We start from the raw sequence: 25,749 nt of genomic DNA, 5'->3' as shown, positions 1-25,749 counted from the left end.
CGGCCTATGCCCAGTTCACCGGAGCTACGAGATCTAAAATGCGTCGCTTGTGGTGTGGAAGTCGTGAGCTCCTCCAAAGTGCACAATGTTCGCGTGTCTTGCAACCCAAAATAGAGTCTGGACAGCTGACAGTTTAAAACAGCGCGGATGGCTAAATTACAGAGTCTGCCCGCTTCGTAAGTGCAGGAGTCAGGTACTCACCTTCTTTTCAGGTGCAGATTATCAACTCGTCTTTTGGGCATGGCGTTAAATTGGCTTGGTCTCAACTCTGTCGTTCCCTCTCAATGGGTTATGGAGATCTCTTGGTTTATGAAAAATGAGCAGTCAATCTAAATGTTTGGCTTCTATGACGATGCTTGTGTCGAAAATTTGGAATGTGTTTAATGCCCGTGTTTTCGGTGGACACTCACAGTGGCCTCGATTATGCCTACAAATATAAAACTTGACACCACCAATTGGGTGACTGCGGGGCGCAAATGGGTTGGGTTCGTTTTTTGATGTCTAGATGGCAGGTTTCTTTGTTTTTCTAGTCGGTTGTAATGGATCGAGGAAAATCTTTTTCCTAAAGTTTAAAAAGAAAACTGTGCCGCATAGGGGCACTCAGCATGCCTGGGCACACGGGGATCCGGATCGCCGGTTAGCTTCCCCCGGGGTCCGAAATCTGAGTGCGAAGCTGAGTCCAGCCAGGCGGGCACCGATTTGTTTACTCCGGTCTGCCGCCGCGCCCGGGAATCTCTCCTCACGCCAACGAACGAACGGAGTCGCAGACACGGAGACACCCCACGCCCAGCTCACCACCACCTCGTCTCCCCCCTTCCTCCTCTTCCTCCCCCGCACGGACGGCTGCGCCCCACCGCACACCGGACCGGAGAGAGCCCCAGCTGCAGCCAGCCCGGCGGCATTTCATTATTCCCTTTCTTCCTTCCCCTGAGCTCCCTCGCACTACGCGGCTGCTCCACCACTCACTCCTACATTACGCGACGTTGACATTGGCATCGCCGCCCCCCTTCCCACCTCATCTCCCCCTTCCCTATCCACGCGGAGTCCTCCTGACCTGACCTGATCAGGGCAGGGCGGGGCGGGGAGCGAGCGGCTCGTCACGCGCGCGCCCGCCGCGGCGATGGCGACGGCCGAGGCGGCGGCGGCGGCGGAGATCGTGCGGGAGATCGCGGCGGTGGCCGCCGCCGACCTGGCCGCCGCCGCCGAGCCGCTGCGGGCCGACTGCCTCCGCCTCGCGCGGAAGGTGTCCCTGCTCTCGCACCTCGTCGCGGAGATCGCCGAACCGGGGGAGGGCGGCGCGCGGGACGCGGAGGCGGCGGTGGCGTGGGTCGGCGAGCTTGTCAGGGCGCTCCAGGCGGCCAGGAGGTTCGTCGCGCTCGGCCGTGCCCCGGCGCTCGCGGCGGGGGCGTCGGATCAGGTGAGGGCTTCAGCGTCGGATCAGCTGCATTGCTGGGTACTAGTAGTTCGTACGCTGCTCTTTGCGAGACTCGGTCGAACGCGTTGAGCGATTCCGCGGGCTTCTAGATCGCGCGTTCTCTAGATTTGTTCTCTGTTCGTGTGTTTGCTACCATCCTTCCTGGTTCGTTTCGTTTCCGTTAACGATTAGTATGCGGGCAGTATTTAGAATTCACGCAACTAGTAGTCCATCCTGAGCGTGGTTTCCTGCCTTCCGTTGTGATATCTTCAAGTGCTGCAGCTGCAGATCTAATTAGACTTGGCCACTTGGGTGAATCATGATACACAGTGTTTCGTTGAATTTAAACTCATGTACACCAATTAAGGGCTACAAAGGTGGCTAACATGCAAGCATGCTTAGCAGTTAGTAGCAGTTAGCACAGGATCATAGTTCACAGTGTCACATGCTAACCCTGTGTCCCACCATAGCTTTTTTTGCCCATTGCTCATCTGAAATACTCATTACCATTGCCACGTCTGTAACTGTTCGTTGATTACTGAATCTCTCTATGTTATCAGGAGAAAAGCCTCTTTCTATCCTTCACTATACATAAAAAGCCTCTTTGTAGCCTTCACCATCTTAAAAATAATGCACTATTCACTATACATAAGCTCACTGACTGTCAGATTGGGTTACTCAAAAGCATGTATCAGTGTTTTCTTGTAGAAATTGTTGTTCATCGGTGGAGCCTTCTGATAGGGACGTAAGCAATATAACAAGCTTGGGTTGTAATTTGATAAGTTGGTTGTAGGTTTTTGGTCTCAAGATCACATTATTCTACTTGAAATAACATTGATTTTTTTTATGATTGCTTGTGACTTGTGCTGTGGTGAAGATACATCAGTCGTTTTACTTTCTCCTAATTGTTTTCTCAACGTTGACCATATGTCGCTAGACACTTCTCTCGTTTTTCTTTGACAGACAGAATGTCAGGCTTCAGTTTCTTTGATGAATTAATGTTTTCCAGTTGTCACTGCAATTTTAAATTTCTGATGAGAGCTCAGGCTCAAAAGTAGTCTTGTAATCTTAGCAATCTATCTAGATTACTTCCTTAGAGGAGGCACACTACTATTAGTAGGTAACTTTTAGCTTGTGTTGTCTGTAGAATTGATCTCTCCACTTTAAGATCACAAACATGTTTAGGTTATACGGGTGGGCCAAACTGATAGTGTAGTATCTCTTTGTATTTCCTATTTCTTAGAAGGCTAATTTGAGTATATACCAAGGGACAAGAATGGATGTAGATAAAGTTCATTCACTCCTTACATCAGATTCAAGCAAACATTGGTTCCTAATGTAAAATTATCATGTCAAACAGATGTAAAATCGTGTAAAATATCTCAATATAAAATTTGTATCTCACGCCCGGTCATGCGTTCTAGTTTGACCACACATGTATTTGTATGGAATCTGTAGGTTGACCTGTTTCATGCCCTGTTGCAGACTTTCTTTTGCCTGTATTGGTACATTAGTACCAATTAGTTCTTATGTTTCGTTGTTTTCTTTGTCCAGGATGTCATCTATAACAACATTACTGTTCAGTTCAAGTATGTGACTTGGCAGTTGCAAGCAGCTCTAGCAAACCTGCCAAGTAGCTGTTTTCAAATATCTGATGAAGTTCAAGAAGAGGTATAGTTACACTGAATGACTGTTTCTCTATGTAGATAACTCCCTCATTAATTAATGCTGTCTTCTTAAACTTTATAAATCTGTAGGTTGATTTAGTGCGAGGACAGCTTAGAAGAGAGATGGAGAAGAAGGGAGCCCTTGATCTAAACATTTTTTCAAAAATTCATGATATCTTAGCTCTTCGTGCTGCTAATGTTGGATCACAATCTCAGCAACCACTTGACAAGCGAGAGACACCGCAGATGGAAGACTTCGGTAGTGATCACCTTGAATTACAAAATGTTGCTTTACTAGTTTCAGAAATTAGCGGGATGTCTAAACCTGACGTCATGAAAATTATACCTGAGCTAATTGAAGGACTTGAAAACACAAGCGATACTGATTCTGCAAAACCTGTCAATGTCAGTAGCCGACCGAGTGACGAAACAATAGTCCCACCTGACAAAGTTCAGAAACCCGACTCTATAGCTATGCCTGAAGATTTCCGTTGCCCAATATCTCTTGAGCTGATCAGAGATCCTGTCATCGTATCGACAGGACAGGTATATTTCCAAATCATTATGGTATTACTTATTTGCCCTGCACTTTCAGCCTTTCTGCTCACTGCCCAAATATAATTTGTCATCTGCTGACAGTGTGCTTGCTAATTTTGTAGACATATGAGCGTGCTTTCATTCAAAGGTGGATTGATTGTGGAAACAGGACCTGTCCAAAAACTCAACAGAAGCTCCAGAACCTTACATTAACCCCAAATTATGTGTTGAGAAGTTTAATATTGCAGTGGTGTGAGGAGAAAGGGATCGAACCACCGACCAGATCTAAGAGTGACGGTTCTTCCCTAGAGGTTGGCGAGGACAGACTAGCAATTGAAGCATTAGTTCGCAATCTCTCTTGCAGCTCGTTGGACGAACGGAAATCTGCTGCTGCTGAAATAAGATCTTTGGCCAAGAAAAGTACAGACAACCGTATACTTCTAGCAGAGTCTGGTGCCATTCCTGCTCTAGTGAAACTTTTGTCCTCGAAAGACCCCAAAACACAAGAACACGCAGTTACTTCTCTTTTGAATCTCTCCATATATGATCAGAACAAGGAACTGATTGTTGTTGGTGGTGCAATTGGCCCGATCATACAAGTGCTTAGGATGGGGAGCATGGAGGCAAGAGAAAATGCAGCTGCAGCTATTTTCAGCTTGTCACTAATCGATGATAACAAGATAATGATAGGAAGCACCCCTGGCGCGATTGAAGCATTGGTCGAGTTGCTGCAGAGGGGCAGTTCAAGAGGTAGAAAAGATGCAGCAACGGCCCTGTTCAATTTATGCATATACCAAGCAAACAAAGTCCGTGCGGTTCGAGCAGGAATATTGGCACCACTGATTCAGATGCTGCAAGATTCATCTAGCATTGGAGCCACTGACGAAGCACTGACAATCTTATCAGTTCTTGTTAGTCACCACGAGTGCAAAACTGCCATAGCCAAGGCTCACACCATTCCCTTTTTGATCGATTTGTTAAGATCAAGCCAAGCCCGTAACAAGGAGAACGCTGCTGCTATTTTACTTGCCCTTTGCAAGAGGGATGCTGAGAATCTTGCTTGTATTGGGAGGTTGGGTGCTCAAATACCATTAACTGAGCTGTCCAAGACCGGCTCAGACAGAGCCAAGCGCAAGGCAACTTCTCTCCTGGAGCATCTCAATAAGTTGCAGGTGCTCTAGTCTCCTTGCCCACCGCATACCATTTTTCACGTGTGCGTGTATTTCTACGTGTACGTATACATACGGAAAATTGTAACTTCATCTGTTATTGAGTGTGAAATTCGTGGGGGCTGGTGATCAGTCGTTTCAGAGATAAAAGGGTTGGGGCTGCAGAGTCTGATGCGTTGCTGGTCATCTATTTTAAGCCTTTTAAGCTCACAGCATGCTCTGCATTGAGATATCTATTCGTGACTTCTTGGTTTCAAGATATCTTTTTTTTCTTTGTTCCAAGATATCATCATGACATCAAACCAGATACTTTCGTTTTGCCACAAACCATTGACCAGATTGCTTCGCTCCATCAGAAAGTGAGATTTGAACTGCACTCAACACATAATAACAAGTTAACAGCACAGGGTGATCCATATCCAAAAAGTAACACAGCAAACGAAGACTCCGTGCTTCTTTCTTCCTCAGTTTCAAGATCTTCCCGATTCTGAAATGGATAACGGTGACATTGACCGATAGTGGTTCCTGTCTAACATTTGCTTTGTCGACAGATACTGTTTTCTCCCTTCTGAACATTCGACTGCTCAGAGCATCTGTCTGTGACTTGTGAGCCTGTGTGGCTGTCGCTGCGGCCGTGACCATAATCCGTTCTTTTGGATTAGTAAGATGTAGGGAATGACAATTTCCTCACAGCGGTCAAATTGTGCTGCACTCTCGGAAGAAACTCGACTGTTGGCGATTCGCTTTCTTGCGTACGTATATATGAACACACGTTTTGGAGGAGAGAATATATCCGTGTGCTCGAGGAAATAGAAATCAGGACTTGATTCTGTCAGTTCGTGGCGACGTCATGCAGCAGGCATCGTCACGGTAATGAGAACAGAATGCCGAAGAGAGCATATTGATTACGCAGGCCGCCGTACTGAACGACGAAAGAAAGAACAAAAATGAAATCATTCTGACTTTCTTTGTAGGAGCTGGATGTACGTATATGCTGGTACTATATGTGAAAAGAACAGGCAAGCGTTTGTCGTCATGATTTAACGTCTTATCATAAACTGGATTAGCAGTAGCACAAGAAAGAGACGGGACGGGTTTTTTGATTTGGCAGTGGAAGTACTCAAGATTTGACAGTGGAGTACCGGCTTTACCTTCGTTTGCCGTCGACACGAAACGAGAGAGGCCTTTAAGTTGCAGCCCCCACGAAGCAAAATTCAGTTGACATCTTATCACGTTTTAAAGAGATCTATCTATGGGCTTGACCTAGCTACTAGTTTCTTATACAACTCGGTCGCTTCTTCACATGGAAACAAAAACAACGGAACGAGGCAACGACCGGCTAGAGAACCAAGAACGGTGCCTGAATGTTCATTCACATTAACGCCAGGGGCGTGCGTGTGAGTGTGTGGAAAGAAAAGAACGGCAGGGTCGTGGCGGGGGGTGTCACTTGAATGAATCTCACTTTACAGTTCATGTTTTCATGGTTGGGCAGTGGCAAAGAGCTACTAATAATAAAGCCCTCCCACGTAAATCTTGTGAGGATCACACAAGCTCAACTGCCTGCCTTGGCCGCCTAATATTCGCCCGCGTAGATTCCGTTCCTCTACCCGCTTTCACATCCGCACTTGCAGAGTTGGAGTACTTTGCTTCGATTTGGAACCTGTATTACCGGAAAGAGTACGCTTTTGGCGATGATTTGCGTGGTGCACGGCGTTTCCCCAAAACCTCCATGAATTAGCGCAGGAAGTTCAATTTTCACCCTCAATGTGGCTCCATAAGTATAGCAAGAAAACGAAGTAAGAGGCGGTTCTTACAAAAAAAAGAAGAGAGTAAGGGGCTGTCAAAAAAAGGAAAAAAAAAACGGAGCAAAAGAGACAAGAAGACCATCATCTCGGCATCTCCCCGGGCGCAATGCTACAATACTCCTTCGTCACCTTTGACCCCCACTGCCTTGCCTGCGCTTTTTTTTTATAAAAGAGAAAGATCGCTCACGCACATCGCAGCTCCCCCAACACGACACCTCAAGAGAAGAAGCGGCAGACACAGCAGCGCAGCCGCAGCACCACCAAGGCCCGAGGCCGGAGTCGGCTACCGATGGGGAACAGCATTGGGGCCAAGCGCAAGGGCGCCAAGGTGATGCAGCTGGACGGCACCTCGTTCCGCGTCAAGCCCCCGGCCGCGGCCGCCGACGTGCTGCGCGACCACCCGGGGTTCCAGCTGCTCGAGTCGGAGGAGGTCAAGCTGCTCGGGGCGCGCGCCCGGCCCCTCGCCCACGATGCGCCGCTCCGCCGTGGGAAGCTCTACTTCCTCGTCGCGCTCCCGCGGCGCCCCAGCGGCGGCGGCAGGGCCGGGCCCCCGCGGCGCGCCTGGTCGGGGAACCTCCGCGTGGGCGCCCGCGAGCGGCTCGAGTCGCTCATGCTCACCCGCCGCTCCACCTCCGACCTCTCCTCCTTCCAGGGCGGCGCGTCCGCATCCGCGCCGACATCCCCGCTCCCTGGCGGCATCGGCATCGGCATCGGCATCGGCGGCGGCGGCGGCGGCGGGGGCGGAACGCCCGTGCGGCTCAAGATGCGGCTGCCCAAGGCGCAGGTGGAGAAGCTCATGGGGGAGAGCCGCGACGCGGCCGAGGCGGCCGCCAAGATCATGGAGCTCTGCGCCGCGGTGGGCGACGGCGGCGCCCGGGTGACGCCCGAGAGGCCGCCCGGGATCCTGCGGAGCCCGCGGTTCGCCAAGACGCCCGAGTGGGGCTCCGGGTTCATGCTCCCGTCGCCGGCCTCTGGGGCGCCCAGGACGCCGCAGAGGTGGCCCACGCTCCCCCGCACCAAGGAGGAGGTAAGCAACCCCGCTACGCCGCCATTGCATTACCACTATCTTGAATTCCCCACTGTCTGTTCCTTGTGCACGCATTTGCCTGAAACAAACATCGTCTGCGACACAACTCTGAAACAAGAAGATGTACATTTTTTTACTGTCTCTAGAATCAATTAGTGCCACGACTAAAAATGAAATAAAGTCAAGCACCGAGTTCACATTTTGGAGCCATCGTTAGCCACAGCAGCCATACATTAGAATTTTTCAGGCTTTTGTTCAATCGGTTCGCGCATTGGCCACTTTAGCATGTCAGATATATGCCGCGTTATGAGCACGGCAGCGAGGAGGGAGATACTGTATTGAGTTCTCTTCCTGAGTACTCTTTGTCGTTGCAGGGAACATGTAGCCTGTCTAAGTGGAGCACTTGTACTATGAAAAACTGCTCTCCGCTCATTGCGGGGAACAACCTATACGCCAAGTACTACTACTGCTTTCGTGCCGTTTTCCTCTTTCACACACACCTGAGTGCACATTTAACAAGTATAGAGCCACTATTTCTCAAAAAACAAGTATAGAGCCACTAAAATGGTGCTGCCTGTCATTTCTGTGTTTGGGTATCTCGAGTCCAGACGCTTACAATTACAAAGCGTACTACCATAATTCAGGATCTTTAACCATTTCCGGCAGCTGCTACATCAACAAGGCTCGCCAGTAAACTTAAGTTTGCATGAAACATGTAGACAAATCTAATATGTGAACTCATAATTGTGGCCATTTCTGGAGTTTACTAATTCTGTTTCCCTCTGGATGTTTCAGAAGCGAGCAAGGTTTGTGGCGCTGCCGGATGAACTGATAGCATGACTGAAACTATTCCCCTTGACGGAGACGAGTTAAAGAACATCCATCCTACTGTCCCAGCCATGCTTGCTGATTGTCAGTGTCAGACCGGGAGATATTAAGTTTAAATGTATATCTCCTCGCTGAGTCAGTCATACTTGGATCGTTTGCTCTCTCTTACAAAAACAAAACAAAAAAACTGTGGTCTGAAGACGAGAAGCCGCCGAATGGCTTCCAATTTCACCTTTGATTTTCGCATCCAATTCGTATGTTTCTGGATTCTCTCTTCTCCCTTGCTCTTGTGTTGTGGCTAGCCATTGTCTTTCTTTTTCATCTTTCTTTTGGTGGTTTATTATTAGCAGCCCACCATTTTCGTGTGCTCTGTGCAAGCCACACCTGTCTGGGTCAACTCTTGTGCAGCAATGTGCATGAATTGAAAAGATGCCAAGCTGCAGCTCCAGGTTCTCTGCATTATCCTCCAATGCACCATCGATCTCAGTATGATGATTCAGTAGGACGGAGGTGCTGGTTAATAATAATGGACCGTTTGCGTTGAACTGGTGGATTATTTGCATAAGAATAGTGCCTAATAATGGGTGAGGTGTGACCCTGCTCGATCAACCGCATTCCTCGGCACATGCAAAATATCATTTACAAAACCTTCGAGTGTTCCTTATCGATCCCAGACCATCCAGATTCGTGTAATGAATAATGATGCGGCAGCTAATCATCCGAAACCTGTACCTGCTACACGATCTGAACTACCATGCTGTACTTGAGAGTGCCAAAGTCAGAAGAACATGCCACCTTCTGAACCGGCGAGAACCGCTAACAGCGTGTGGACTCTGAGGTCGATAACTCCATATTCTGTGGGCTTGAACCACACGCCTCTGACCCTATAATTCCATATATATTGCCCCAGAACAGTCTGTAGAATGTATTTCCAACTTCCAGCACATATGTTTTCTTATTTAAAATGTAAGACAAAACCTCCCCGCCTCTGTATTGTTCTTTATTTAGAAAAGATTGAGGAGTATTGTTCTTGACTTCGTTTTCTACATGTCGCTGAAAAATCCTTTTATCCAAATATAACAACCAGCCGAACCCAGCATCACCGACCTTAACTGCTATAAAAATCTCAGCCGGTAGCGGTGGTCCACCACTTTCAAAGCACAACACCATTTAACAGCACACACACAAAAAAAAGTCGTGTGTGGGTACAAATTATTTGATCTATGATAGACTTTTTTTTGAACTGTGATCTATGATAGACTTGATAGTGGGGTTGAATGGTACTACTACATTCTCTTTGAACATGTATGTGGGAGAAGAAACGGTTGGATATATTAGCAATTTTTATTAATTTTTTGATTATGCTTAATCTGGTCTAACTTCCTTTTCAGTAGCCAGTAAATTGTTTCATTACAAGTTTTTTTAGAACAACGATCTGTCTATATTGATTAATAAAAGAAATTACGCCAGACTGATACAATAGAGGCGAACATAAGCAACGGAAATCCTTGATAAAATAAAAAGTTTAATCGTGGTCCTTTGAAATCGACGTATCTAGATCCATCCTTCGTATCTTGACATACCTCCTGATATTCAGTGATAAAATTGCAGAACAAAACCCTAGCCGGACTAATGTTATAAGTTTTGAAAAGCTGCATGACCCGCCCTCCTCAAACAGCGGGTGTTGGGGAACGCGGTATGCTACGCTAGCACAAAAAAAAAAAAGTTCTACCGCTTCCGCCCGGAACAATGCTGTAGATAATGGATTACGAGATTACCACTAGACGCGCAGATCCGTAGCGGAAGTAGAGTCGATGTAGCGCGTCGATGCCGAGTAGTCGAACAGCCTGCTCCTCCTCGCTGATCCCACGAACAGTTCGTCCAAGCGCCGCAGGTGCATCGCCTCCGAGGTATCCACACGTACAGGAAGGAACTCCGTGCGGCGGACAGCTAGATCCGATCGCAAGGCTCTGGACGTGGAAGGTGTGACGGCCTAGTCTAACTCGCGTCTGGACTGGTGTAACCCTAGACGGGTTGGTCTCCTCCACTTATATAAACGTCCCTAGTGGGGCTCAACACTTGAGGCCCGTTAGGAGTCTAAGCCCGATACGAGTTGGATCCGATCCAACTCGGTTCCCACCCCTTAAGCGTGTGACCCTTCAGGTTCGCGGTTAGTCGGACACGACTACGAGCTCGGACTGCGGGCCCGAGTAACACCTTACTCGTCCACTGGCACCGACTCAAGTCAATAGTTGGTAGCGACGCCTAGCAACACGTGCCAACTCCCAAGTAACCACAGGGTATATTGACGAACCATACAATGTGTCATATGCAACATTCCTTTTGCCTCACGATATGTGTGTCGAGCTGAAGGCGAGTGCTTTTCATCCTTGTGGATAGCTCGACTCTCTTCTCGTTCCTGTGATACAGATTCCCGAACGGGTTAACACTTAATCCAAGTCGCATGGCCATGCTTTCCGAATCTGATCACTCGAGAGGGCCCAAAGATATCTCTCCGAACAGGAGGGGCAAATCCCATCTTGATCAACCATGACTCGCAGCATGCTTCTCAGCAAACCCGAAAGCTACCTTTATAACCACCCAGTTACGGAGTAGCGTTTGGCAACCCCTAAGTAGGCCGATTCACATCCCAAGCTCATGCGATGACCTCAGGTCTAGGACTGGCACATACATCGTAATTGAGACTAACAAATGACAGTCATCTCATTGTGTCTCAGTACGGGTCTGTCCGACTCAACAATCTCATTGTCGAGTCCATGCTATCAGTTGGCAACACCTTGCCCTATGACTTGTGAAACATAGTCGTCATACTGATTCACATTGCTAGTCTAGGTTATGTGTCCGCATAATCTCAATGACCAGGGACCATTAGAACAATCATCATAGAATACATAGTTTCACAAACAAATCACGTATTTATTGATACATATCATTGATGATGTTCAAGGACAATAACAATAACTCATGAATACATAGGAAATAACATCATCACATGATTGCCTCCAGGGCATATCTCCAACAGCGGGAACCTAAGATCGTTGATGAACACATCATGGTCGATACCCCCATTGCAATGCAAGTTGTGAAATCGTTGCTTCGTCAATGAATTGACAAGGAAAAAGACCAATACCAGCAAAGTAAGCTGTGAGAACCATTGACTCCATGAAGTAGGCAGCTACACCTACACCAGAACGAGGACCCGGGACATGAATATTTTAGACGAAGTCATCTCCACCGTCAAGATGCCACCGCCAAGAACACAAACCCTAACATGAAAAATAGCTAACTTGATGCTAGACTTTCATCCGTGGTTTCTCCCATCTCTCAACGGCAGATCGGCTATCAGAGACAAGGTGAACCATAAAGAGATCGACCCTTTTGTCCAAGACGCGGGATAGGGTTCACTCTCTTCACGTGGCCAGGACTGCAATCACGCGTCTCTCATTACATGTTGTACACACAAATTATTACTCGCTCCGTTATATAATTCTTGTCTCAAATTTTCTAAAAAAATGGATGTATCTATTTTTAAAAAACATCTACATACATGTAATATTTCGACAAGAATTATGGAACGGAGAAAGTATTTTTTCTGAGCGAATGTTGTACACGCCAAATAGAACTTCGGGATTTACCAAGGATCATTGTGCAAGTACATGGGCCAAAAGCCCAATCATTCTAACAGAAACACCGGGTCGCGTTAGACTCGCGAGAAGAGAAGTAAAACAAATCAGATAAGAGCTGGCTGGATCATATGCATGCAGACTTACGCCTTCCCTCGATGGGCCGGGGTTCCTTCGTACGTGACTAACGTGTGCGGGCTGGGCACCGATCAAGTATTTCTTCCCATGCCCTCCTACAAGAACTATCCGTTCGTTTCCTTTCCACGTGTTGATCCATCCTATACGAACTTCGCGCGGTGGTTAACATATTTCCGAAGCCTCCTCCCGTCCAGTCCTAGCTCGCATGCATCAAACAAACAACCCCGTGCTTCCCGCATGCCGCTCGTCTTTCCCGGCCTCCGGATTAGCTTCAGCTCAGCATGCAGCCATGCACGCACGTCGCATGCAAATCGCAAACGGCTGTTCGGTACTTATATTTGCACGCGCGCGGGGCAGGGATTTAGAGCCAGCGCAAGGAACCTGAGATCGAATCGGTCTGTTGGATCGATCGCCGAAGCACATACAAGTACGTTCGCTGCTCCTCCAACAGATTCGATCGATCCATCTTCGTTAATTCATTCCTCGATCGGTCACCACCGCCGGCGGAGAAAGCCGTTCGTTAGCTACGGCGCAGATCGTGTATGGAGATGGATTTCCTGGGCCCCCACTCGGTGCTGCAGCCGCGACGCGGAGGCGGCGGCGGCGGCGGCGACGACCAGCCGCAGCAGCCCTGCCCCCCATGGCGTCTCGCTGCCCCGACTCCGATGATGATGATGACGCCGCAGCCGCCGCGCCCGAATCCGGACATGATGCCGCCGACGGCGACTTATCATCATCAGATTCATCACTGGAAGCAGCAGCAGCACCCGTCTTTCAGTCAGGTATGTTGATTGCGGTCATGATTCATGAGCATTTCTGTGATGCCTTGATATCGGTCAATCTGCTGACCGATCGATCTCCGTATCAGGTAGCAACGCGCGTCCCTCCGCCGTCACCGCCGGAGCCCGGCCGCGCGGTCGCCGCGCCGGCGTTTCAATGCGCCATTCCACCGGCCTCGTATCACTCCACGACCGCCGCTCTCAGGTACTGTAACAATCAAATCGATTCACGCTCGCCCCTTGCAGTTCAATTCAATTTGGAATAGGATCGATATACTCCGTGGTCGGTACATATATTCGGGCGCCGCCCGTGCGATTTATTATGTATACACACCACTGACCACTGGGATTTACTGATCGGGGGCCGGTTGGATGAAGAGCAGATCGATGGGTGAGGCGAACCCGTTCCGAGTGCCAAACTGCAGCCCGCAGCCTGACCCCGCCGCGCAGCTCACCGTCTTCTACGCCGGCTCCGTGCGCGTCTTCGACAACGTCTCCAGGGAAAAGGTACATGTAGTGCGCATAACTTTGATCCACATCCTGTCGATCGATCTCCATTCCCAAATCAGGGCTGACGATGAATAAGTACCGATCTCTGTTTCTTTTTTGTATATGGATGCGGCTCGCAGGCCGAGCATATCATGTTCATGGCCGCCAAGGCCGCGGCACAAGCAGCGGCAGGCGGCAGCGGCGGCCCTCCTGTCCGCCGGCGATCCGAACCTTCCGATGGAAGCAGAAGCGGCAGCAGACAGGCGGCGTCATTGGCCAGGGCTTGCAGCGATCCAGTGCTGCTGACCCCGCACGCCGTGCTCGGTTTTGGCGACCACGCTTCGGATCAAGACTTGTTCTTGCCTAGAGGTGGTGTCACCGTTCGCCATTAATATCTAAAATTGTTCAAGTTCTGCTACTAGATTGATTGATATGACACTGAAGGCGATTTTGATAATTATCCTGGGCCTCTACATGGTGTTGGATTGGGATTTCGATCTTGCTGCAGATGTCCCGCTGGCTAGGAGTGCGTCCCTTGCCCGCTTCCTGGAGAGACGCAAGCAAAGGTGAGATCCATCGAGCACTGTTAATTAAGTATTAGATATTTGTTGGCCATTTTTCGATAAATGGAGTCAATTTATATGTTTGTGATAAAATCTGAACTTTGTCTGAAGTCTCATTTGCTCTATACAGGGCGGCAAATGCAGCAGCAGGTCCCTACTCTCGCCGGGACATTTCTCCGGGTAGCAATAGCATGGACATCTTCACGGCCGTTTCACCGGCAAACACATCGCCCGAGCTGTCATGGTTCTTGGGAGATGGGACGGGCATGAACGGCTACGAGGAGGCGCCGGACACGGAGCTGAAGATGTAGGAGCTGAGCTGCTACTGTCAGAGAGGAGCCTCATGCATGTGCAAAGGATATCGGCCGGCGGATTTCGTTTACAATAACAACCCCATGCATATATATGCATGTCCCTCTCTCGCTAAATCTAGCCCCAGTTTTGTATCCAGTCGGGCTGGATGCTGTTATTGAGCTGATCATCAAAACCTTTTTTTAGTGCATTAGGTGCCCACAGGAGCTTAACACATAGGAGGCTTCTTTCAGTTTTGAGAGAACTTGGGTTCAGGTGTTTGCTGAAAACATTGTCAACCCCACGAAGAAAACCGATTTAGCTAATCAGCCCGAATTTTGTATCCAGTCGGGTGGATTGTTTTTGAGTTCATGACAAACTTTTTGGTGCATTCGATGGCAAGAACTTGATGGCATAGGCTCCTTCTTTCATTCCCTTTTTTGAAATGTGTTCTTTCATTTCTCAGTGAACATTAGGTGGTTCAGAAACGACGTTTGCTCATAGTTTCTAATGAGAAATTCCCACAAGAAAACGATTTTTACAGGCTCGTCAGATTGTTCCTAAATCCTGTAGTTTGGGCTGGCAACATTGTTTCCCTCACCAATAGTACTAGTATATTAAACAGTAAACACCGACTGAACGATCTCTTCAATGAATAACTTTTGGTTCTCATTTCTTCACGCTGAATAAATCCACTGCTCTTAAGCGGCACATTAATATGTATGAACTGACAGGAGAGAAATAATCCAAGCAATCTTGCAAATAAAGCTCATCGAAGAGGATTAAGAATTAAATGCTGACACACAAAGGGTTAGTTTGTCGAAGCCATACGAATAAGACAACAAAAAATAACATTCACACCAAAGAATAATCAAAGATTATAGGTATGTACAAAGTAATACAAGAGTTTCAGGCTCAAGTACTAGACCCCATGCTGTTCGCAACACACACCAAAGATGTACAGTAGATTACAAGGTTGACATCTTCTGGATCATGACACTGGAGAGGTACAAACAAAATTCACCTCAGCACACATGAAGGGGCACACAACACACAACCGCCCTAATTCGCTGTTTTAGAATGCTTGATAAGCCAATCGATGACAACATCTATGTTCACGGTGTCCTTGCAAGAGATCATGTAGCAGCAAACTTCACGGTCCTTTATAGACTCCAGACCTCTGAAAACACAGAAGAAAAGCACTTAAGTTGAAATATCATTCAGAAAGGGAAGCTACCCCATGAAGAACATGAAATAAAATAAAATTACTCACAGTTGATCGACTAATGCCTGCTTAGAAAGTGCTTCTGACTTGTCAATTTTGTTGCCAAGGATAAGTAAAGGAATCCCAGCTAAAGACTGTTTCGTCAGCAGGTCATGCAATTCACTTTTTGCTATCGGAACGCTATCTCGGTCAGCAGCGTCGACAACATATCTGCATTACATGATGACATTAAAGGCTCCATATTTATCAGTTAAGGTAGAGAGCTACAAAATCTTGGCAGTGAGCATCATAAGCATACAAAAGAGAGCACAATAAATACATGAACAGATTACAAGTCCGCAGGATTGAGAGGATTTTTTTTATTAGAGAATATGATCTATCTATATAGCTGAGCTCCTTGGACAGTCACACAGTGTGAACCCAACCATCGTGTTTACACAGAATCGAAAGAACTAATAATATTCCATGTCTGATTCCGGATAATGGACCATCTGCTTTGGGTTCTTTATTATCTCCTTCGAGGGATTTTTAGGATCGTTCAGGCTATATTTAGTCTATTTTGGCTTTTACTGTCTACTTTTTTCAGAGAGATGGTTAAGGACCTCAGAAGATAGAGGAGAGCGCCAGGCGCAGATTTCCGGAATACTTCTACGGGGAATGCTCATTGAATGAGCATTCTCCATATTATGCCTTGAAGAGGACTCGAACCTCCAAGCTCTTCAGCACGAGATTTTGAGTCTCGCGTGTCTACCATTTCACCATCAAGGCATCTTGAGAGTGAATCGTATTCCATGAATATGATATCTATCTAATGCGATATATGGAATATATGACAAAGGTGGAGTCTTGGAGTATTTCGATCGTCCTTACAGAAATAAGTACACCAATCTGTTTGGACAGGCTAAGAAATCAATCCAAACATTATCATAGAGCGAGTAATAACATACATACTCTACTATCTACTCCTAGCATACATACAATTATGAACAGTATTATGATCAGAGGATTATGATTTAGAAATATGAAATAGCAAAATGTAAGTACATGTGGATTTTATTTAATGCATGTTGCCGCACTAATCTGTTATCACAAACCTGGGCATTGAAGTAATACAATATGCAAACATGAAATCTCTGAGAAACACAGGAACTTACAGAATAGCAGAAACTCCACGACAATAACGCTCCCACATAGTTCGGAATCTCCGTTGCCCTCCAAGATCCCAAAGTTTAATGGTGACATTTCCCTTCGTGACTTTCCGCATGTTGAAGCCCACCTGGTTTCAGCAGATAAACATTTGTAGTTCAGGTCACTAAGTCACTTACATAACCAAAATATTTAGTTCGAGCTATTCATAAAGAAGCGGGAATGTTTACATACAGTTGGAATCATGTCCTCGCTGTAGCCACCTGTCTGGGAAGCACAACAACCATGAATTGAGTATGAGAACTATAGAGGAAACACACAGTGTAGATTTTGAAGTTGTGTAAGTTTATGCATACAGCGATTGAATTGACTAGAGATGTCTTCCCAGCATTCTGTAGGCCAACCAGGGAAAGTTCCATCTCCTGCTTAAAGAACAAGCTGAAACAAAAAATGTTGCTGCCATGAGTAGAGTTTTCATTGGTCATGCTTTCAAGACAACAAGACACTACACAACACCCACATCTTCTAATTTTATACCATTGCAGTTTAACTCAGTGTCGTTAACTTATTATTGAAACATCTTCAAGTTTTTGTTTTAATATATTGGACAAAGATGGGATAAGTTTAACTCGGTGCCTTAGTGACAAGTTTTAAGCTAATTCATCAACATGAGTTCAGCCAGCCTAACTCATGATTAAGCACTTAAAGAACAACAGGTCAGGATTGCATCCTAACAATAATGAAAATTCACACATTCATGCATACCCTATAGCCGTAACCATTATTTGGGGATCATGGCAAACTAAACCTTCAGAAGGCGACGGTGCAGCCTTCACTAACAAACCTGAAAATTCTACTCCGGGTAATTGTCCTCAACAGAGGGAGCTTGAACATCTCCAATCTCCATAAAGCCAGGTTTCTTTGTTTTTTCTGGCCAACATAGACCGTAATTTGTTTGAATTGCAATGAATTGTTGTATGCTCTTACAACATTATCCAGTTCACGATTATGCACGCTTTAGGCTTTCAGATATCCTAACTGCATCAAAATCTATTGATGTGTTAGTAAACAACAAAGGCGGCCTATGAACGCGTATGCTTCACGTTAGCTTGACCTACCCTGGATCTAAACTACACCAGACAGAGCACACAGCCAACTCCAATCAACAACGAACCCAGCATCGTCATCTCGCCATATACAGGGAAATTCCGATCCAGACCTATCCCAGGAAAACCAATAGTACCGCCGAAATCGGCCGATTGGGGGGCTCCGCCGGGAAGAGGTCCGTCTGAACCGCGAAAGACGGTGAAACATAAAGGGGGCGGAGGGGAGAGGAGCTAGACGGGAAACCTTCGGAGCCAGTTGAGGAGCGAGTCCCAGAGCCCCATGCTGCCGCCGCCTTTGTCTGCCTGCCGCCGCGCGAGACCGTCGCCGCCCGTGCGCCTGCCGCGGCCGGATCTACCGAGGGAATCCGCGATTGGGGAAGGAGCGAAGGAGGGGGGAGGAAGGAAGAAGAGGACGAGAAGAGACAGGAGACGTGAGTTGGCTGCAAGGCAGGAGCCCCCCCGGGATGAAAGAGTTAAGCGGCACAACGGCGTGCTACCGCTACGTGCGAATAATCCAAAATCCAAATCCGAACGGAACCTGTTACCTGTCATGGCGAACGGTGTTGGATGCTCTTGGCCGTAGAATCATGTGGTGGGGCTCTTTGGGCCGTAGATTCGTGTGGTATACATACAGCTCTGGTGTTCGTACGCTATATTCACAAGGAATACGGTTTGGACGAACCGGAACCTGTTGAATCTGTGGCTGTTTCTCTAACGCAATTTGATAAAGGCCTAAGCTACAAAAAATATACAGAGTATGATAAAGGTCTATTTTTCGTAGATGGTTGATTTTTTTCCCATTAGTTTCTATTGAAATTTTTTACAAAATAAAGGAGCACGAGAAAGCAAAGCAACACCCTAGCTACCTATATTCCTAGATTGTCATGGTTTTAGTTCAGAATTTAAAAAACGGAGGGAGTATGTCTTAGTGATCACCAACTTGAGCATATGGACTCCCTCCTCTGGCTTTCTTCGGCTTCGTTCGTTCCAAAACCTAACCCACGAAGCAATATGGTATAAGAAATTTTTGTAGATGCATGCTTGTAGTATTTTTATTTGGTCATTCGAGTGCAAAAATAACACTTTGGTTATCAGAACTTAATGTTGTAACACCCGTTGATATAAGAAAATTGCACATATTGGCTTTGTCCAACATGTGCTGACGTGGTTTTCACTTCTCTTTGTGGTTCGGGTGCATATTTTTATCTCTCTTTTGGCAATGCTCTTCTCTCGTTCCGTGCATGGGCGGAGCTAAGAGAAAACTTGAGAGGTGGCACTTAAACATTCTTAAAGAGGGTATAACTTAAATTAGAGGGGGCATCAATGGTGAAAATCTAAAATTTGTAATGATATATCAAAATTGAGTGGGGGCATTGGCCCCCACTGGCTACATGCTGGATCCGCTCGTGGTTCCGTGTCATCATAAAAATCATATGTACATCTGTTTTACCTTTCCATTCTCTACGTATGCCCATTGTCAACGTTGAGCACGCAGCCTAATTTTTATTTTCTTTGCTCCTCTTCACCGTATATTGATGTCGACCACAATTGAGATGGTGCATATTTGGCCTCTTCGACCAGGCGACGGCAGTAAAAGAGCATCAAATAAGATGATGCGTCTGGTTGAGAGTTTAAACCACCAGGCACGAGACATGAAACTTTAGAGCTCCTTAAAAGAGGACGCTAAGTTTCTACTCGTTATCCACGCGTATGAAAGTGTTTTTTGCTAAGTTCTTTCTTATAAAAAAGGCTCCTCATATTCTGGAACCCGAATAACATCTTTCCAGATGGAAATGTGTACACGCTATTCTCTCAACATGCATTTTTTTCTTTTTCTTTTGAGGACGTCCATTTTTTTCATGAGAATTCTGAGAACGTCCGCATACAAAATGGTCTCGTTTGTGCTCCGTCTACTGGGCCAATTGGCCGAACGAGCGAATATGTCCATGAGAAACTAAACGGGCTTCCTTTAACGGGCCATGTTCCAGCCCACGTGATACTGAAGTTTATTCCGATTTTGGCACTATAGGGATTTCAGGATACGTCTCCTCCTGCTTTCAGTCACGGTAAAACAGAGGATACTTCGGTGTTTCTGTCGTCACTCTGACGTAACAGCTTGTTCTACAGATAGGCAGGGCTTTCAGGAACGGCCGACCGATCGGGCACTGCAGATACAGTACAAAAACGGCCCAAAAATTGAACGCAAAATTACTACTCTGACTTACGTATGGATGTGACATGATGTTCGGGAATTTTATAGACCTGTGCGACAAGTTCTTCATTCAGATGTTGCGAACCATTGATCCAGATCAAGCATTAACAACCGCTATCCGGATCGAGCACAGATAGCGAGCGAGAAGGCAGCCAAAAAAAAAAAAGTGGCAGCGCTTGCTAGCTCATCCGGTCCGCCACGTCACATTCCCATGGAGCACGTCTCACACGTGCACGTAGTAGTACGTTGACTTGCGAACCATTAATCCACTCGTCGGCGGCGGTATACGTGCCGGCGCTCTCTTGGCCCTCCTCCGCCCATCACACACCTGTTGGATCGCAACATCGCTTTAATTTATACTAGCCTTTTAGCTTCTGATCGAGTGATATATTCCCCGTTCCGTTCTGGCATGCACGAAAGGAACATTTGCATATATATACGCGGCGACGCCAGCCCGGCCGACGTTTGCTTCAGACGCACACAGAAAAGAAGTAAAAGAACCGGTGCATCGATCAATGTGGAACCTTTTTGAGTGAATCTTGGGCGGCCTGGTGCGCATCACGTACGGTCGCGTTGGCAGCTGGTTAATTGCTGGTATATATGTGTGGCTTGGCAATTGGCGTTGCCACGTAGCTAGGCGCACACATTGGGCACTGCAGGTAAGGCACGAAAGAGGATTGCTGTAGAAGCTAGCGCCTCTTGGCTTGATGGATGGAAATGATCGAATGATATGATAGTGGAGCAAAAGGGGGAGAAAGAGACGGAGAGAGATCTGCTGGATCGATCGATGGCAGCGGATCGGAGAGGATAAGCTAGTTAAAAACCCAAACCACTAGCGATGTACGTATGGAGAAGGATGGATCCCCGGCCGGAGTATATGGACGGATGGATGGCGCCATGATGATGTTTGCTGGATCGATCAAAGCGGAGCTAATTAATCTACGTGCGATCACGGACAAGCTAGCTAGCTAGAGGACGTTCACGATAGATCCCCTTTCATGTATCTCTTGGCGCGCGTCACATCCGTCGACCACAGTATATATAGCCAGCACATACATATTAGATCCGCAATAGAGGTAGTACGTGTGCCCTTTTTGGTTTGTTTAACGAGTCCACGGATAGAGGCAGCAGTCGTCGTTAATTGGAACGCAGTAGCAGCAAGGAGATCAGCGATCCAGCATGCACCGCCCCATGAAAGACGGCAGCCAGCTTTGGGCGCAAGGGATGGCCTCAACCTCACAGGCAACGCACGTTTCCACCCAAATAACATCGTATTCTATTCTACCAATGCACAAAAAAAGCCTGCAAACAAACAGACTGATGGCCGATCGATCTCGTGGATCACACACCAAGACAAAGCAGAAAAAAAGGGAAGACGAGATAGAAAGGGGCTTCGATCGAGTGGCCCCCTGATCCGGGCACGATTAGATCCCAGTTCGTTGTCGCATCATTGCAGCATTTGACACATATACTCTGCTTTGTTTTGCCTGCCTACACGGACAAGAAAAGCTAGCGCCTTTTCTCTGTTGGGATGACCCGGCCTTCTCTGTCTCGGTGCGACAGCGTACGTGCTCCAGCCCAGGCAGAGAATTTCACAATCCATTTATAAAGCGCGCCCGTGGAGGGCCATTCCTCGGGCCGTCGCCAGCCACTTGGTGCTCTGCCGGCCGCCCACGGCCGGCTGACACACTCGATCATAAGCTGTCGGCATCATCCACATTCTGCTTGCTTTGCTGCCTCGATCGATCATGTATACATGCTATTCTGTGTCCACCGATCATTTCATTTCCTTTCCTTTCCTGTTGAGCAGACTTTGCATGCAGTGTGGGCTTGAGATCCATGTGAGTGATGTTCTTTACAGGTATGCATGTACATCAGTACATGTAAGTGTAAATCAGTAATGTTAATGGCATGCTTGAGTTGTCAAATTCTGGAGATGATGCCACATATGTTAGTAGATGAGTTTTGCTGAAGGAAAGCGTGTGTAGTGTACTAGTGCGATTGTGTCATCTGTTGCCGTCAGGTTCCACCAGGAGCTAGCTAGCTAGCTAGCTGAGGCCTGAGTGGCCATCAATATGACGCGTGTACGTGTTGCCTCCATCCGCGCCAATTAATCTGCTGATGAATTACAGTTGACAGGTGGTAGTACATATTGTCGTGTTCAAGAAAAGAAATTAGTATTAAGACAGGGCACACACGACATGGGGCTCACGGCTTCACCTCCTCACGTCACAATTGACACGTATATGTGATGCACCAGCAGTAGTTTGGTACATCAAAATAATGCAAAATGGTTAATCCGTGTGTATATTGGTAGTACGTAGATACTGTGGTACTTTAAATTCGAGGGCTATGTTCCAATGTTCCCACCTAGTGCTTTGGACTTTCTTTCTTCTTCTCGTGTTCATAAACTGTGCAGTCTAAAAGAGAAGTTATTACTTTTAAAACAGATTGATTTTTTTTCTTTTCAAAATGTCAATAGTAATCTCAGATGGAACGTCAGGATCAAAATCAATAGACGAATCGACCCCAACACGGTTCTCCAGTATTCCTACGCATACGGGCACAGCAAAACAACGGGTGACGTGGCCATGACGCCATGCCGAGGTCATCACGCTGAGTTGAGAAACGGCGACGGCCCCCAGGAAACAAAACAAGAGGGAGAACATTCGCGAGATGAGTAGTGCGGCAACTGCTACAGCCATCAGCAGCGTGCGGGCGGGCACCCAAAAACCTTTGCCCAGAGCCTGACACCGACCGACCGACGCCGATGGGCCGATCCACCGATGATGAGCCAAACGCACAATGGCACAATGGCACAATGGCATCCGGTGCCATTGTGCCATTGCTTGCCGGGGCCTCACGGCGCCGGCGACCGGGCACCAACCGCGCCCGCCCGGCCGGACTGACGGCTGACACGACCTCGCAGAAAAAAGGGCCGGGCTGACGCCGATACATCGCCGTGGGAAGGAACGATATGCATCTATGGACTGGACTACCACCGGTTGCTTAATTAGTTGGCGTGCTAATTAACCTTCCTTTTCATGGCTGACTCGTGGCACCCCCGGGTTTGTAAAAGATAGGTTATATTTGCATGCTGGGGCATGCATATATAGTAGGGTCAAATCAAAGTCGATCCATCCGGTCGTAATTTTAAAAAGAAATGCTTCTCGAGGACTCGCGAAGGAACTAGTAGTGAGTCTTTTTTTTGCTCTCCAGGGAGAGTCTCCGCCGCAGCTGCCCATGATTGGACTGCAATTTCCAACCATGCGCGCGAAACAAATCTCCGTGACAAGGAAAAAGACCTTTGCTTTTGCATTTTAGAACCGAATGTGTTTATTTATATATGTGCGTGTGTCGATCTCTCGCGACGTGTTAAAATGCAGATCATGCCATCATGAGTAGTAGTGCTTATTATGTGCTCTTTTAGAAAGAAAACTTGTAATAATTGTTAAGCCGCGCACTAACGTGTGATAGGCTCCACGAAAGCAACCCCGCACGATCCTGCTTGCTTGCTTTGGTTCCAGTCACTAGGGAACAAGATCGGAGCGTACGACTAAGAAATTAAGTTTTTTTTAGATTAATGAGTTAATTAAGTGTGTTCGTAACAAATTTCACCGATTTTTGTATGCCCGTGCATGCTTGCCGCCATTTCTCCCATCCCCTGGAGTACATGCAAGCATGCATGCATGGGCATATCCAGGGATCACGCGTTCGGTGTGGACTGTGGAACATTAATATCGGAGTTAAGATTGTTCATAACTTCCTTAAAACAAGTTTGCTCTCATGACCAGGGATTCAGTGGACTGCTTGGCACTTTCCGTCCTTTGACAAATTTCCACAAAACGCACTCGTCATATTCTCTCATTCCTTGTCAACAAGCATGCATGCATGCATGCATGGGCAATTGGACACGGACGAACTTCCTCCCAAGATAGGAAAACGAAAGAAAACAGAGCATGCAGAGAGTGATAGAACAACAGAAGAAGGAATGAACTGGAGGTGATCACTAGTTCACGACCAATCTAATTCTAACGCTCGAAACACTACCACCAGGATCACATCCACACTTGCTGGTCGAAGCCGACGTCGGCGCAATGGTCGAACAACAGATCGACCCCGCCAATGTCGCCGCCGCCGCTGCCGGTGCCGGACAAGATGCTGGCCCAGTCCATGTCCATGATGGTGTCGACCTGGAAGAGGTCGCCGGGGTCGGGCCAGTCCACGTCCGCGCCGCCTGGCGTCGCAGCAGAGGCCGAGGACGAGCAGGACGACGGCGACAACACGGCGGATGAAGAAGCAGAGCAGGCAGTGCCCTGCTTCTGCTCGGCGCTCATCGGCGCCTCTTCCTCCTCCTCTTCTTCTTCGTCGGCGGCGCCGGACGAAGGTTCCTGAGACGACGGCTTGGGCGGGTCCTCGGGGTGACGATGATCTTGCTGCTGGTTCTTAAGAAGGGAGAGTTGCTGGTGAGTGACGGGGTCGATGCCCATCTTCTTGAGCTTCTTCCGGATGTGGGTGTTCCAGTGGTTCTTGATCTCGTTGTCCGTTCTCCCCGGTAGCCTCGCCGCGATCTTGGACCATCTGCCCGGAGGAACGAAAGACAGAATTCACGTACGATGCAGACAAAGGTTGGTTAACTCAGACTTTCAAAGGGGCAACAAGTACCTGTTGCCGAGCTGCGAATGGAGGTCGATGACGAGCTTCTCCTCGTCGTCGGAGAGGAGGCCCCGCTTGAGGTCGGGCCGCAGGTAGTTGGTCCACCTCAGCCGGCAGCTCTTCCCGCACCTCAGCAGCCCTACGGAACGCAGATCAGTCAGTCTCCAAGGTCATACATGCATGCGCCCGTCTCAAGCAAAATGCCATCAGAGGAGCCATGCATGGAGTTCTGCTGTGCGTTGAACTTGAGAGTTGGGGAAGTAGTACCAGCGAGCTTGGGGACGAGCCTCCAGCAGCAATGGCCGTGGGAGAGGAGGAAGGAGACCAGCTTCTGGTCCTCCTCCGCCGTCCACGGGCCCTTCTTCAGGCCCACCTTCTCGCAGCACGGCTGCCTGCCCATCTCCTTCTTCTTCTTTGACACGCTCTGGAGGCTCAATTTCCCGGGGAAGTTAAAAGCGGCGGCCGGCCCTGGTTGCCTACTGGAGTAGGAGCACTTGCCTTGATTTGGAGCGGAGCCCCGGGGCGCGTCTGGGGGGGATTAATAGGTGCGGCCGGAAGTGGAAATGGACACGCGCACGTGGCGACGCCAGTGGTACTACGTGTGAGACGGCCTCTGACCTCAGCCACACGGCCCATGGTTCATGGTCGTGCTGACTCTGCCTCTGGGAACTGGGCAGCCGGCCAGAGAGTATGTAGGATGGCTCATGCGCCGGACCCGGAAGGAATCCACGGATTACAATGTGTTCTTAAGCTTTCTTTGTTTCCGAGAAGAGATGGTTCTGTTTTTACCAAGAAACCTGCGAACCTCAACAGTGCCGTTGTGAAACTAATCTGTGTGTGTAAAACGTGACTTGGCAAGAATGATGCTAAGATGCCTCGACTAGCGTGGCATTTTGTTGTTCAAAGATCGAAACCATGCATTGGCATTTTATTAAATTCCGTCGCCTATGATCTGGAAACCTGAAGATTTGGGTTACCTAAGATGCTGTCGTGCACGCTGCACTCCACTGTGACAAGATGTCAACGGGTCAAAAATATGGGCACCCCTGGTAC

The 25,749-nt window shown here is 47.9% G+C and overlaps 5 protein-coding genes and 1 non-coding gene across 6 annotated transcripts; 3 read left to right on the top strand and 3 right to left on the bottom strand.

Moving 5' to 3' along the window:
* Positions 1–684: 684 nt before the first annotated feature.
* LOC100841748 (U-box domain-containing protein 11) lies at positions 685–5,023 on the top strand. Its single transcript, XM_003572965.4, has 4 exons — positions 685–1,417; positions 2,969–3,085; positions 3,172–3,627; positions 3,741–5,023. The coding sequence occupies exons 1-4, from the start codon at positions 1,121–1,123 to the stop codon at positions 4,797–4,799; spliced, it is 1,929 nt and encodes a 642-aa protein (XP_003573013.3). The 5' UTR covers positions 685–1,120; the 3' UTR covers positions 4,800–5,023.
* A 1,419-nt stretch (positions 5,024–6,442) lies between these two features.
* On the top strand, positions 6,443–8,992 carry LOC100839919 (uncharacterized protein At1g66480). The gene is made up of 2 exons (XM_003570456.4): positions 6,443–7,619; positions 8,415–8,992. The coding sequence occupies exons 1-2, from the start codon at positions 6,882–6,884 to the stop codon at positions 8,457–8,459; spliced, it is 783 nt and encodes a 260-aa protein (XP_003570504.1). The 5' UTR covers positions 6,443–6,881; the 3' UTR covers positions 8,460–8,992.
* A 3,642-nt stretch (positions 8,993–12,634) lies between these two features.
* LOC104583861 (protein TIFY 6a) lies at positions 12,635–14,842 on the top strand. The gene is made up of 6 exons (XM_010237723.3): positions 12,635–13,011; positions 13,098–13,213; positions 13,392–13,515; positions 13,638–13,866; positions 14,006–14,063; positions 14,191–14,842. Exons 1-6 carry the CDS (start codon positions 12,772–12,774, stop codon positions 14,369–14,371), a joined length of 948 nt encoding a protein of 315 aa, XP_010236025.3. The 5' UTR covers positions 12,635–12,771; the 3' UTR covers positions 14,372–14,842.
* Positions 14,843–15,185: 343 nt separating this feature from the next.
* On the bottom strand, positions 15,186–18,293 carry LOC100841134 (ADP-ribosylation factor-like protein 8c). Its single transcript, XM_003570460.4, has 6 exons — positions 18,073–18,293; positions 17,079–17,160; positions 16,957–16,989; positions 16,731–16,852; positions 15,625–15,786; positions 15,186–15,531 (listed from the first exon to the last, which is right to left on the bottom strand). The coding sequence occupies exons 1-6, from the start codon at positions 18,108–18,110 to the stop codon at positions 15,414–15,416; spliced, it is 555 nt and encodes a 184-aa protein (XP_003570508.1). The 5' UTR covers positions 18,111–18,293; the 3' UTR covers positions 15,186–15,413.
* TRNAL-CAA lies at positions 16,264–16,344 on the bottom strand. The gene has a single exon. It is a non-coding gene; the product is annotated as a tRNA-Leu (tRNA).
* Positions 18,294–23,837: 5,544 nt separating the features above from the next.
* LOC100840827 (protein ODORANT1) lies at positions 23,838–25,220 on the bottom strand. Its single transcript, XM_003570459.4, has 3 exons — positions 24,964–25,220; positions 24,706–24,835; positions 23,838–24,621 (listed from the first exon to the last, which is right to left on the bottom strand). The coding sequence occupies exons 1-3, from the start codon at positions 25,094–25,096 to the stop codon at positions 24,099–24,101; spliced, it is 786 nt and encodes a 261-aa protein (XP_003570507.1). The 5' UTR covers positions 25,097–25,220; the 3' UTR covers positions 23,838–24,098.
* Positions 25,221–25,749: the final 529 nt, after the last annotated feature.

Source organism: Brachypodium distachyon, chromosome 3 (genome assembly GCF_000005505.3).
Source record: "Brachypodium distachyon strain Bd21 chromosome 3, Brachypodium_distachyon_v3.0, whole genome shotgun sequence".
NCBI lineage: Eukaryota > Viridiplantae > Streptophyta > Magnoliopsida > Poales > Poaceae > Brachypodium > Brachypodium distachyon.
Note: the sequence above shows the minus strand (reverse complement) of the source record. Positions and strands in the feature narration are given on the sequence as shown.